This window comes from Rattus norvegicus, chromosome 8 (genome assembly GCF_021556685.1).
Source record: "Rattus norvegicus strain SHRSP/BbbUtx chromosome 8, alternate assembly SHRSP_T2T, whole genome shotgun sequence".
NCBI classification, from domain to species: Eukaryota; Metazoa; Chordata; class Mammalia; order Rodentia; family Muridae; genus Rattus; species Rattus norvegicus.
Genome location: NC_141541.1, coordinates 81,023,116 through 81,037,208, shown reverse-complemented (window position 1 = coordinate 81,037,208; position 14,093 = coordinate 81,023,116). Strand labels below are relative to the sequence as shown.

The following is a 14,093-nucleotide window of genomic DNA, read 5'->3' as shown; positions in this document are numbered from 1 at the left end:
TTACTAAAAATGATACACAGATTTAATGTAATCCCTATCAAAATCCCAATGACATGCTTCACAGTACTCAACTAAGCTGAAAATTAACTGTGCAAGATTGGAAATGTTACTAGACTTCTTTAACAATATGAAGTTTCAATTTCTTTATTTTAAAAATGATTTATTTTTATTTTATGTGTATGAGTGTTTTCCCTGAGTGTGTGTACAGAGCCCACAGAGGTCAGAATAAATTGTAAGATCGTTTAGATGGCATCAGATTTCATTACAGATGGTTGTGAGCCACCATGTGGTTGCTGGGAATTGAACTCAGGACCTCTGGAAGAGCAGTCAGTGCTCTTACCTGCTGAGCCATCTCTCCAGCACCTAAGTAGGTCTTTTGTATTTTAATTTGTATTTTACTGTTTGTACTAAATCTATGTTTACCATAAATATACATATTTTCTCCCCCTTCTTTTCTTGCTTTACATGTAGCCCAAATATAAAGCTAATTACTTTATACTTGGAATCTATCTGGAACACTGTGGGATCACAGACACATACTCTCATTGTACCCAACCACCATGTATATATAGATCTTGGGTGAGGACCAAACCAGTGTCAGTCTCATCAGATATTCAGGGTCCAGTATACAGTGTATACTCACCAAAGAATTTTAGACTGTAAGAATGAACAACTTTCAGTTTCAACTTTTCTTAAAACATTAAAGTTCCTAGTTCAGCTCATTTCAAGTAGGAATTCTGCTTTTTTATTATAGCCCCACTATGTTTTCTTTCATAAGTCGTTAAGACTTATGAGTAAGCTAGAAAGTTTTCTTTCCAGATATCATCAATTTTCTCAGTAAGTACAGCTTCTCTTTATTGCTTTAAACTAATTAACACTTATTTGATAATTTTCTTCCAAATTCTGTAATTACAACACACACTAATTTTTCTTAGTTTGATATTTCAATAACCAAAACATTTTGGCTTTATTTATTCTACCAGAATGAATTTTTCCTTTCAAATAAATTATAAACATAATAAGCAATGACTGTCTATACTCTGTTTTTGAAGACTTATAACATATACACTTTTTATTTCCCATATTAAATGAATAATTTGCATAATCAAAGTTATTTGTGTGGAGTTTTTGTAATGTCACTAATCTCTTTTCTCCTAGAATAAGTACTTTACAATATTCTCTGTTTGGAATTGAATTAAATGGTTTTAGATTCATGAAAAGTGGCTTAAAAAATTCAAGTACAAAAAACATGTTTTAGTCTTTTCTTATGCACTGATTATTTTCATTGTGACCCATTGTTCCTCTACTCCCTTCCATTATTCTTGGCATTTTAAAATTCTGTAAGAATCTTTTAATTCAGTATCCCTATACCATCATTCTTTATTGTCAGAACCCTGGACAAACCCCTCATTTAATAATCCTGTTCTACCAGGGACTAAGCCACTATGCAAAGACTATACATGGACTGACCCTGGGCTCCAACCTCAAAGGTAGCAATGAATAGCCTAGTAAGAGCACCAGTGGAAGCGGAAGACCTTGGTCCTGCCAAGACTGACCCCCAGTGAACGCGATTGTTGGGGGGAGGGTGGTAATGGGGGGAGGATGGGGAGGGGAACAGCCATATAGAAGGGGAGGGGGAGGGGCTAGGGGGATGTTGGCCAGGAAACCAGGAAGAGGAATAACAATCGAAATGTAAATAAGAAATACTCAAATTGGGGTTGGGGATTTAGCTCAGTGGTAGAGCGCTTGCCTAGCAAGCACAAGGCCCTGGGTTCGGTCCTCAGCTGAGGCAGGGTGGGGGAGTGGGGGGGGGGGGAGGAGGAGGAAATACCCAAGTTAATAAAGATAAAAAAAAAAATCCTGTTCTATATTACAGTCTATCACAGAAGCTTAGAACTGTCAGTAATCTTGGAAATTTCTAAATGCAATACCCAAGTAACAGCCAGATAGATCCGTAAGAATAGACAAAATAAGTCACTGTTATCATTTATGTACTTATCTGCTTTAATATATCACAGTGTAAGACATTTCACACTTACTTGTATTCATCATAGACTTCTTGTTTGGGGAGTGAAGTCTCAGGATGCTCCTCTAAGGTATTTCGAATCCAGGAAAAGGCATGCATTTGCTGTGCCCGGCTAGATGACATGGCATTCTGATCACTAGTCATAAAACAGACAAATTTTAGCTAAACCGGAGAACAATTCCATTCATAATTTTTAAGTAAGGCCTAAATGTTATGTTAAAAACATATTAACAGATCAAACTGAACTCAGGACATACAGTGGATACTCAGTAATCTATATAAAAATTGTTCATTTGAGACTGTGAGCCAGTTTTTCCTATCAGTTTCAAACTGAAATTAGTGGCCTGTTAGGCCAAACTGCTGGTCTGGATTCTAAAGCATGGTGAAGACATTACAGACTAGGTTTTTAGTTCTGGCCATTACTTTTGTATGAATATTTCCTAAATTCACTTGCCTGTTCATTTACCTATTTCCTAAACTGTTAAATGTTTAGAACAGTGTGGTAAATTCTTTATATTCAATTTACTCTGCACACTCAAAGAGCGTGCCTGTAGAAGCACCTATCCTGAAGCCACACTAAAGCACTCCATCCCTAGGATGGACAAGAGATCTGAAGAGGGTCACCCTCCCAACACAATACTTCTCACAACTAGGATCTCTGCATGAACTACCATGTCCACTAGAGTACTAATCTTATTACCTGGCAGTACTCTTATAAGCTGATATCATGAAATGGGCACTACAGACCCTATACGACAAAATAGTCTCTGATTATGACACTCCTAGAATAACCCAATTCCAAAATACTGAGCACATTTTTAGAACAAGATATAGTTAAAATAGTTATTATAGTTGATATGCGGTAAGAACAGGTAAAAGCATAGAATTTTTATTTTATTATTTCTCATGTACAATTTTAAATGATTATGTTAAAAATAATGTGAGTGAAATGAATCCTCAGAAATATGCAAAAGGTAACGAAAATCTTAAGAACAGAAACTGAGGGGTTGGGGATTTAGCTCAGTGGTAGAGCGCTTGCCTAGGAAGCGCAAGGCCCTGGGTTCAGTCCCCAGCTCTGAAAAAAAGAAAAAAGAAAAAAAAAATCATTGACACAACTGTCAAAGATAATGTAAAATGGAAAAAGCTACTGGTCCAAAACATATAGGAAAAAAGAACCAAAAGAAAAAAAAAAGGACAGAAACTGAAGAATGTTTTTCTCCACATTCTTAGTGACGAAGCTAAAGGCAATACTCCAAGTCCTTAAAGTGAGGTACTATGACCAACACTGTGCTCTCTCTTCCATCCGACATCCTATTACGTGCTTACTTATCACTTCACTAAAAATAACCCTGTACTCGATTCTTCAGAATACTTACCTGGTTAGTCTTTGTGGTTTTTCTTTTCTTTTTTTCGGAGCTGGGGACTGAACCCAGGGCCTTGCGCTTGCTAGGCAAGCGCTCTACCACTGAGCTAAATACCCAACCCCCTTTTGTCACATTTTAATATGGCATTATTCTCCCACTGTCCTGTGTGACCAAACCCAACTTAACATTTCATGGTATTTAGCAGATGAATTAGTCAAAATTGCAGGTGAATATTTAATTAACTAAGTATTATGAAAGACACAAATGATCTGTTGTTTTGGAAATCTGTGTCATGACAACCTTAGGAATACTAAAATAACAATCAATCATAATGCATACAGATTGGTAGGGTCCTACAAACAAGGTAGCATTACAAAGACAAGGATAGGTCTACCTTTTCTCTGCACTGCTGAGACCAGAAGGCAGTTGAAGGTAGAGGTAGAGTTTCTCTAGGTCTGTAAACTTCTCAACTTCTTGCTGGTTACAAAGGGTTAAAAAGAAAGATTAAAAATAAAGTTAAAAATATTTCCTCCCAACTAAGTTTATTAATATTTCCCCTAAACATTATTGATCTTTTTCTAATTTTCAAATACCTAAAATGTGACTAATGCTAATGGAGGCTAAAACATCTGAAATAAAACCAACAAACCCTTCTGAAATATGCAGGTGAAATTATAGTTTGACTTTCAACAAGGGCTTCTATTTAGATAAACTGGGTTATAAGATTCTCTACTATTACTGTTGCATAAATATTCCTGCCTTCCTTTATATGGGTTTCACCCATTTCATAACCCCTTTTTACAATAAAGACATTCAGGGTAACTTAATTCAAGCAAAACTTCTTTGTAATGAAAAGTGAACTGGTTACTGGTCTTTATGACGATATTTCTTTGATGGCAGCGATGGCGTAGGACATCTTTTTAAGACAGAGTCATCCTGTTATGCAGCTTTGGCTGTCCTGAAACTCTCTATGTAGATCAGGCTGCTCTCCAATTCACAGAGATTCACCAGCCTGAGCTTCCTGGGAGCTGGGATTACAGGTTTGTAATACCATGCCTGGTCGAGAATTTATTCTTAATAAAGCACGGTTTAAACACAGATTCAATTTTAGAAGCAGAAATAATCCCACAATTTTGAATTGCCTATTCATTTTGTTTATGTGTTATATACAATTGTACACATGTGTATGTGTATGTAGAGGCCAGAAGAGGATGCTGATTTTCCTTTATTGCCTTCTGCTTTATTTCCTTGAGAAATGGTCTCTCACTTAACCTGGAGTTGGCAGTTAACTGATGGTCAGCCAGCCTCAGAGATAATCCCATCTCTCCATACTATCCTCAATCACACTGGGATTAGAGGTGCTAGTCCATGCCCTAGCTTTTTATGTGTGTGCTGGAGTCCCTGATGCAGATCTTTATTTTTGTGCAACAAACACTCTTACCAATTGAGCCATCTCTTTGTTCTTATTATCAACATTTACCCAAAAATTTAATCTTAGATTTAATTTACAAGGTGATTTAATCTATCAACTGTTTGCATATAGCTCCTATGCACATTTCAAAAATCCCTTGGCTATGAGTATTTTCCAAAGTATTGTTTTAATACTTAGTGAGCTATATCTCTTAAAGAAAAACAACAAACAAAACAAAACAAAGTAGGCATTCTATTCTTAATCCTTTATTAATGACTGCTGCCTTTTCTTAGTTCCCACATGTGCTTTTGGAGTCTGCTTAACTCTACTCTTCACAGGGCACTCCACATTAATCCTCTAGACAGAGCACAAACATTTTGTCCCACAGTCTTTCAGTGTCTTCATTTTCACTGTTATAGTAGTCTATGATTTTTAGCTCTTCCTTTCACATCCACCAACAGAAAAGGTTTATTTACTCAGCACATATGTTTCGGGTTTTGCTGTGTTTCATAAAATTTTGAAGAGAATCATTTGGCTATTGTATTGTATTGTACATTGTACTATTGTATTGTACATTACACCAATACCTGAATATATCACAATACTGATGAACACCACAATTTTTTTTGCCCCCACGGACTTATGACAATACTTATGTAACTGGCTTTCCTGCTTCCAACCTCTCCCTTCTTTAGTTTATTAAATTTGGCTCTTTATATTTTCATTAAATACTATAGTTCTCTCAACCCCCAAAGTAACTATCATACTGAACCTAGTGAGGCTGCATTGTAATAATAAAACATACACAATATTATGGACAAAGCCTGAGAACTACTGCTAAAAATCACAATCTCTGATTATTAAGAAAAGATTTATCTCAGACGCTGGAGAGTTGGTTCAGCAGTTAAGACTGCTCTTTCAGTTTTGAGTCTTGAGTTCAATTCCCAGCAATCACATGGTGGCTCGGACCTATGTGTAATGAGATCTGATGCCCTCTTCTGGTGTGTCTGAAGACAGTTACAGTATATTCATATACAATAAATAATTCTTAAAAAGATATATCTCATATTGATTGTGAAACTTGGGGTTCTACATAAATTTTTAAAATTTTCCAGTATGAGAAAAATAGAGAAACTTCAGAATAGAGAAGCATTGCAAAATATATTTTAAATTAAGATAAAGTACCAAAAAAGGGACTTTCTTTCTTATTTTAACCAATAAAAACTTGTAAATGCTGTTATTTGTTTACTTGTAATTGGTGTTTAGCACACAAAAGGAAAAACTACAGAATAACACTAAAAACTGGCCAGATCAAACTCTTATGAGGAAAATGGAAACAAAATGACCCACTCCAGTCTGAATTCACCAGTTTTCTGGTTTTAGATATTTGTGTCATTCACTGACAAAAGTTGGCTTCCAAAACATTGATAGTTGATTTAAGTAAAGACTCATATTAGATTATCAAGGCCAGAGTATCATGTGGCAAACATGTTAAACATATTAATATACTTTGTGAAAATTTAAATGTGAAGAATAAAATGTTTTAATTCCATTTTGCGATGCACTAGTTGTTAAAAACCATATCTGGCTGGATTTATGAAGTAAAGGATAATAGTGGTCCATTTTCAAGGCAGTAGAGAAAAAATTGACTGTAAACACTTAAGACCTGTGGGTGTTTCTGATAGGATCTTACTAAGTATCCCCGCTAGCCTTGAATCAGAGATCAGCTTGCCTCTGCCTTAATAACTTTATTCTAAGTCAGTGTTCTCAACCTTACTAATACTCTGACTCTTTAGTACAGTTCCTCATGTTGCAGTGTCCCCCCAACCATAAAATTATTTTCATTGCTACTTGATAACTGTAATGTTGCTACTGATGTGAACTGTAATGTGAACTCTAATCTGATATGTGACCCCCGTGGGGGCTGAGAACCACTGTTCTAAGTGAAAGAAAGCATTCATAAGAGACTCAGGCAAATTACTGATGCCTCCCCCACCAGAGGCTGTGAGAAGGGGAATGCAGTAACTGCTTAATAGGGAACATCAGATACAGAAAATAAAACTCTTGATGAAGCATGAACTATGAAGTAACCAATGATAGTTTGTAACAGAGTTGGACAAAGTTGGGCAGATGTATCTTCATATTTGAAGACCTCAATCAAACTTTAAAAGATCTCATTTTAAAAACCCACACCAACATCCCTTTATCCCTAGGACTTAAGTTTTCACTTTTAAAAAGATGTTCTTAGGGGTTGGGGATTTAGTTCAGCAGTAGAGCGCTTGCCTAGCGAGCGCAAGGCCCTGGGTTCGGTCCCCAGCTCCGAAAAAAAAAAAGAAAAAAAAAAAAGATGTTCTTAAAGCAAAGCTATGAAAATAGTTTCAAGTTTAGGGTGAGCCTCCAGTATTATCTAGTTGAATAGACTGGGCAATAACTAAAGAAAAAACTATGAAAAGAGGAAAAGGGTTCCTGCCTATAACCACAAAAGCTTTCATCCATTCATACTTAGAGAGTAGTTAACTTACTTTGAAACTTCAAGAGGGATGGGGTTGCCATCCCAAAGTCAAAAACTCCGATCCAAAATTGTTCCTCTGCTTTGGGTCCTAGTAGTCACTCAAAAACATGCTCAGCCTATAAGTAATTAGTTTGTATTTATGGATTCATTTAATAATGCTTTCTAGTATCAGGTTATACTTTCCCCATCAACCAAGATGAAGTTTTTATCTGTTTTGTTCTAAGAAATTCTTTTGTGAGGTAGAATCCTAGAAAATAATATGAAGCCAGATGGGAACCTTTCTAGTATAGTTTAGCATCCAATTTTGTTTTTAAAAATCTAAAATTATAAAATATCACAAATAAAGTAGAGAGAGAGAGAGAGAGAGAGAGAGAGAGAGAGAACAGGTAGGCATGCATTACTATGTCACATTTGTTTTTATTCTCTTTGACATTCCTTTAAAAGCATGTACAATAAAATTATCTGTATATGTTTGAAATACTAATGTTGTGAGATCAGCCTAAATGTGATACTGATATATAGCATTTTATTCAGTTATAATGAAAATTACTTTTTAAGAAAATAGATGGAAACAAAATACCTATCTTAGAAAATACTGCATATTTTCTTTCAGATAGGCATTTTGGGGGACATAAAAATAAAAGCAGGACAATTAGGTACATTGAAAGGAAAAAGGTAGGGGTTGGGGATTTAGTTCAGCGGTAGAGCGCTTGCCTAGCAAGCGCAAGGCCCTGGGTTCGGTCCCCAGCTCCTAAAAAAAGAAAAAAAAAAAAAAAAAAAAGGAAAAAGGCATAAAGGGAGGAGGATGAGAGAAAGCAACAGAGGGGGCAAGCAGCAACAAAATGTCATATCTACTTAAGAACAGGTCATAAGAAAAGCTACTGGTTTATAGCAATCAGCATATGCTAGTGAGATAAAGGAAAAAGTACATAATGCTAGATAATAATTGTGTCCATTGTGAGTTTTTGTAACATGTCTAAAAGCAGAAATAGTTATCAAGGTTGTACATCTTCAACCTTATCAGTTTTAAATTTCTTCACCTAAACTGTTATACCAACTTATACTCCCAGCAGCAATGTCAGAATTTTTCCATATTTTTGATTAAACTTACATTTTAAATAATCTTATAGTGTTATTAGTGTTTCTATTTCATGTAGCATTTTAAAGTGATAAATATGGCTACACAGCTTTAATACAACAGCTTGAAGCTTTTCTGAGGTAGAAGATCTGAAATGGGGGCCAGAGAATCTGGATTTTTTTTTCTTTTTTTTTCTTTTTCCGGAGCTGGGGACTGAACCCAGGGCCTTGGTGCTCTACCACTGAGCTAAATCCCCAACCCTGAGAATCTGGATTTTTAACAAGCTCCCAAGTGATGCTGTTCTTGTTTCTCAGAGATCATACCCAGGGAAGCAGTGTTCAAAGAACTTTTCATGTTCAGTACACATTAAAAATAAGAGCTCTTTATCATAGACATAGTATACTAATAATCCTCCAGTGGCTACATGTGTTCATAAGATTTTTCTCTTAGTTGTAGCTAGCTATTCATTTGTTTGTGGAGACTTGGGATACCAGTCTTCTGATGTTTCCAGGTAGTCAAATACTGCAGTCTCTTTATTCATTATCTCAAATCCTAGCACTTTGTTCTTCAAGATTAAGTAAGACAGAGGGAAAGGTATGAGGACCCTTACTTTCCAGGTTTGTTGCTTAGAATTCTAAAATTTCAGTTTCCTAACTTTCTATGAAAATCATGGGGAGTTACAGAGGATTATGATTCCTTTTGTAGAGTACCTACATAAATAATGTAAGGAAATTGCTTTCTACCCTCTGTCCTAGAAAACATCAAGCAACTAGGAGAGCAAACACTTTACATTATATTTGATCATTGTAAAAATTTGGCCTTCTATAATAAACCTACTAACTGACCTAGGTATAAAATGAAAATGGTTTAATTTCTTCACTCTGCTATAAGTAATGTGATCTAAGGTACATGTGGAAGATTTGAGTTATCAGGGGTCAGGGAAGGAAAAGTGAATCAAGTGCAATGAGGAATCTTCACAAAAACCCTAGTGTAGTTGTTTGCATGAGAACGGCCACCAGGGAATCATATACTTCAATAGTTGGTCTCTAGTTGGTTGAATTGTTTAGAAAGGACTAGAAGGTGTGGGCTTGTTAGACAAATCATGTCACCATGAACAGGCTTTGAGATTTCAAAGACTCATGCTATTCCCAGTGTGCCTTCTCTCTTTCTCTGCCTCATAGTTGTGGAGGAAGATGTGAGCTTTCACCTGATTTTTTGCTGTTATCATGGACTCTAGCCCTATGTAAAAATGAAAACAAAACAAAAGCAAGAGACTCCTTTCAAACTGAGAAACTGTAGTGCCTGGAATCCTTAGGTGCTGCAATGTAAATGCTACCAAAGTCATATCCAAGACAGGACTCTAATGTGATTCTAAGTGGATCTGAGTATAACACTGTGAAAGTTCTGTATCTAACAGTGAATAGATTTTAGTAAGAAAGAAAAAATTAAACGGAATGCCAAGGACATTCCCCATATTTAAGGAAAGCTCACATTTACAAATGTAGTCTCAAATATATTTTGGGTTTTTCATTAATTTTATTTATTTATCTGCTTAATTCTTTAAAAATTAGGTAAGTTAATAAATTAAAAGAAAATTTTTGGGGCTGGAGAGATGGCTCAGCGGTTAAGAGCACTGACTGCTCTTCCAGAGGTCCTAAGTTCAATTTCCAGCAACCACATGGTGGCTCACAACCATCTGTAATGGGATCTGATGCCCTCTTCTGGTGTATCTGAAAACAGCTACAGTGTACTTATATGAATAAAAATTAATTAAAATTAAAAAAAAAAAGAAAGAACATTTTAGGGAAGAAAAAAGCAACATGAAATTTTAAATAAAACATCATAGATAATTAGAAAGTTTTTACTAAGTTACCCCAAGGTTCTATCACAAAATAAACCTATCTTCCAACCACAAGCATTTTAAAGCCATATTATTTTTATTTAGATACTCTAAAATATAGTTTTAGGTTTAGTCAAGTCTGAGTATGCTGGCCTCGGTTAGCATTTAAAATTCACTACAGAATGATTCCACCAACAGAGGAGAAAAGGCACTTTTTCAAATGAGCCATACGTTACATGTATCTCTTTAATGACATACACTGGCAAGAACAGGAAACACTACGGTGAGCTACTTAAACTTATTGCTAGGAGTATGTACTCTTTTGTAGAAGGCCTCATTCTAATATCAGTCTGGTTCTCAGAAAGCATGTTCTTATATTCTAGCGTTCCAGATCACTTTTCGTCCATCTAACAATTTATAAGTTAAAGACAATAAGTTAATTCTCTTTCCATTTAAAATAGTAATCATGAAACACACATGAAAGTTTCAAAATTAGGGGTTGGGGATTTAGCTCAGTGGTAGAGCGCTTGCCTAGCAAGCGCAAGACCCTGGGTTCAGTCCCCAGCTCCAAAAAAAAAAAAGTTTCAAAATTAAGTGAAATCATCCATGCATCCAGAATTGAGTATTTAGCATATTCTAGGCACTATTTATATTTTAGTCACACAAAACTAGACAATAAACAAAATTATACACATGATGAAGATACATTGGTATAAACAAAAAATTGGGAAAAAGAATTTTTTTAAAAAAATTTTTTATTTTATATATATGAGTACACTGCAGCTGTCTTCACACACATGAGAAGAGGGCATCATATCCCATTATAGATGGTTGTAAGCCACCATGTGGTTGCTAGGACTTGAACTCAGGACCTCTGGAATGGTAGTCACTGCTCTTAACTGCTAAGCTACCTCTTCAGCCCAGGAAGAATAATTTAAAACAGCGATCTTACCACAAAGCAAAAGGGCGAATGCTTTGTACAATGGCTGACTCACAGCAGAGATTCCCACAAGATATCATTACTCTTTGTTACATTCAATTTTGTTATGTTTTGCTTCCTTTGACTGGTTACTGTGATGGCTAGGCAGGAGCAATGATAGAAGGTAGTACAGTACTAAGACAAAGACAGGCTTTCTTCTCACTTACTGTTCTCATAGATAACTATGGTTTCCCAACCCTATAAAGAATGACTCTCTGAAGAACTCTGACCACAAAGAATCTGATACAAACTCCAGTGTCAGACATTACAGTACAAATAAAGTACGGTTAAGAAAAGTATCTTTGCTGAGGATGTAAAGCCTGGTGGGGTGTGAGAAGACTTGAGAGCACCTATCGTTTTTGGAAGAGAACTCAGGCACAACTGCTGACATGTAGGAAGGAGATGGGCTCAGAGTACAACAGAGACCAATTTTTTTCCTGGTGAACTCTTCCTTTTTGAGATAGAAAAATCAATGCAAGAATCTTTGATGAAATAAAGATATATATTAGGTATAAATTGAAATGGATTAAAGTATTATTCATTAATGCTATAATTAAGGCAGAAAGTGTTAGGCCTCTATATAAAATTACTGTATTTACGGGGTTGGATAGTTAAGAGCACTGGCTGCTTTTGCAGAGGACAACAGATTTGGTTCCCGTCATTCACATGTTGGCTTACAAACCCTGTAACTCCAGTTCCAGGGTATCCAACATCTTCTCCTGGGCTTTGCAGACATCATATATACACTGTGCCTTTACATATATGTAGACAAACATTTATATACATAAAATAAAAATATAATCACTATGTTTAGTTGGTAAACAGTGAATCTTCAGGCCAAAAGGTCACTATAAATATGGGCAATAAAGCACTGGATAACAAAAAAATTTAATTACCACACACAACAGCATCTAAACATTTTAATATTAATATTAAAATTTAATATTTAGGAATAGTTTTAAGAAAATTTATGAAATTTACAGAGAAAACTACAAAGGTATATTGACAGAAATTTTGGAAGAATCAACCATAATAGTGAAAACCCAATCTCATCAAGGAAGACTGTCATAGTCACTGCAGTCCCAATAAAAAAATAGCAATAATTTTTTTCCAAAAATAGAAATTGGCAAGTAGGGCTGGAGAGATGGCTCAGCGGTTGGGAGCACCCGACTGCTCTTCCAGAGGTCCTGAGTTCAATTCCCAGCAACCACATGGTGGCTCACAACCATCTGTGAAGCGATCTGATGCTCTCTTCTGGTGTGTCTGAAGACAGCTACAGTGTACTTATATATAATGAATGAATAAATCTTAGAAAAAAAAAAGCAAGTTCTGAGAATAGAAGGCATCAGGGTGGTCTGGAAAGATGGCTCAGCCATTGCTCTTCCAGAGGCCCTGAGTTCAAATCCCAGCAACCACATGGTGGCTCACAGCCTGTAATGAGATCCAATGCCCTCTTCTGGTGTGTCTGAAGACAGCTACAGTATACTCAAATATAATAAATAAATCTTTAAAAAAAAATTGGCAAGTAATTCTAAACCTTGAAAGGAAATGACATAAACAATGAGTTGTTTATAGAACTATTTTCCAGATTTCATATAAAGTGATAGACAAGACACTAATGGGGAAAGGAAGACAGTCCAGAAAAAGACCTGTACATTATGATTTTTAATAAGCTAGAGGATTCTCAATGAATGGTGCTGGGAAAGACACCCATTCAAGTGTTAAAAATCACCTGAAGCCAAAACAAATTCAAAATCAAAATGATTCCAAGACAAAAATGAAAAGACTAAAGTATACACATTTTACAAGGAAATATATTAAATTACTATGGGGAGGTTGAGATAGGAAAGGCTATGTGGTGGTGGCACTGGCCTTTAATTCCAACACTTGGGAGGCAGAGACAGAGATCTGCATCTCTGAGTTCAAGGCCAGCATGCTTTACAGAGAGCTAGAGCTGCAGAGAAACTCTGTCTCAAACAACCAAACCAAACCGAACAAAACCAGAATCAAATACAAACCAAACAAAAAAGATGTTTGTAATTCGTCTTTAAAACATTTACCAAACGACACAAAATAGTCAAAAAGAGCAGTAGTGTGCACGTGACAAATGATTAAAGGAAAACAATACACAAAGAAGTACGTTATTAAAAACACCCAGACTTTCATCAAAAACAATCAGAGACCCTATTATTTTTGCTTGAAGCTGCTACCATTATCCCATTTCATCTGGACTGATAGTAAAGCTACCAAAATTTGGCTGCCTTCGTCTAAATGAAGCAGGAGGGAGGGTCAGATGCACATGACTATGATTTATAAGAAGGCTAACTCTAGGATCAAGTAACTGCCCCCTTGATAGCCCTAGACAGTTCCTTATATTGTACAAACCCTCTCTCTAACAAATAGAAAAAGAATCTGACAACAGCTAGGAAATAATACCCAGGGGGAGATTACTCTAAAGATATGATTTTCCCAATGGGACCTCTGGGACACCACAAACCACTTAAAAAAGCTCATGCATATGGACTACATCTCAAGCAGACGACTATTAAAAGAAAAGATTATAGATCATGCGTGGAAAACATATTACATAATCAAGAGATGCTAATCATCTATGTTAGTCAAAGAAGGATCTAACCCCTTCAGGGAATCCCTCCTTTCCCCTTTGTAACTAAAAGCCCTGCAAAAACAGGAGCTCCTGAGCATGTGCTTTCTGAGCCCATTCTACTCTTTGGCATGTGCTTGGCTTTCATTCTCACTAACTGTGGCATATATTACTGCTTCTCTGTGTTTTGCTCAATTCTTTGAGACATGAAAGACTGAACATTGCATTATGAAAGATCCCCCAAGACCCTTTCTAGTAACATAAACAAGAAAAAATTGAAT

General features: G+C 36.0%; 1 protein-coding gene across 4 annotated transcripts in view; it reads right to left on the bottom strand.

The window, feature by feature from the left end:
• The window catches only part of Rfx7 (regulatory factor X, 7), an 85,976-nt gene that overhangs the window by 27,416 nt on the left and 44,467 nt on the right, over nt 1–14,093 (bottom strand). For all 4 annotated transcript variants that reach the window (XM_087562202.1, XM_087562200.1, NM_001127490.2 and 1 more), the window contains 2 exon segments: nt 3,785–3,867; nt 2,040–2,162 (listed from right to left, as the gene is read on the bottom strand). In XM_087562202.1, the coding sequence (XP_087418328.1) occupies nt 2,040–2,162; nt 3,785–3,867 (206 nt within the window).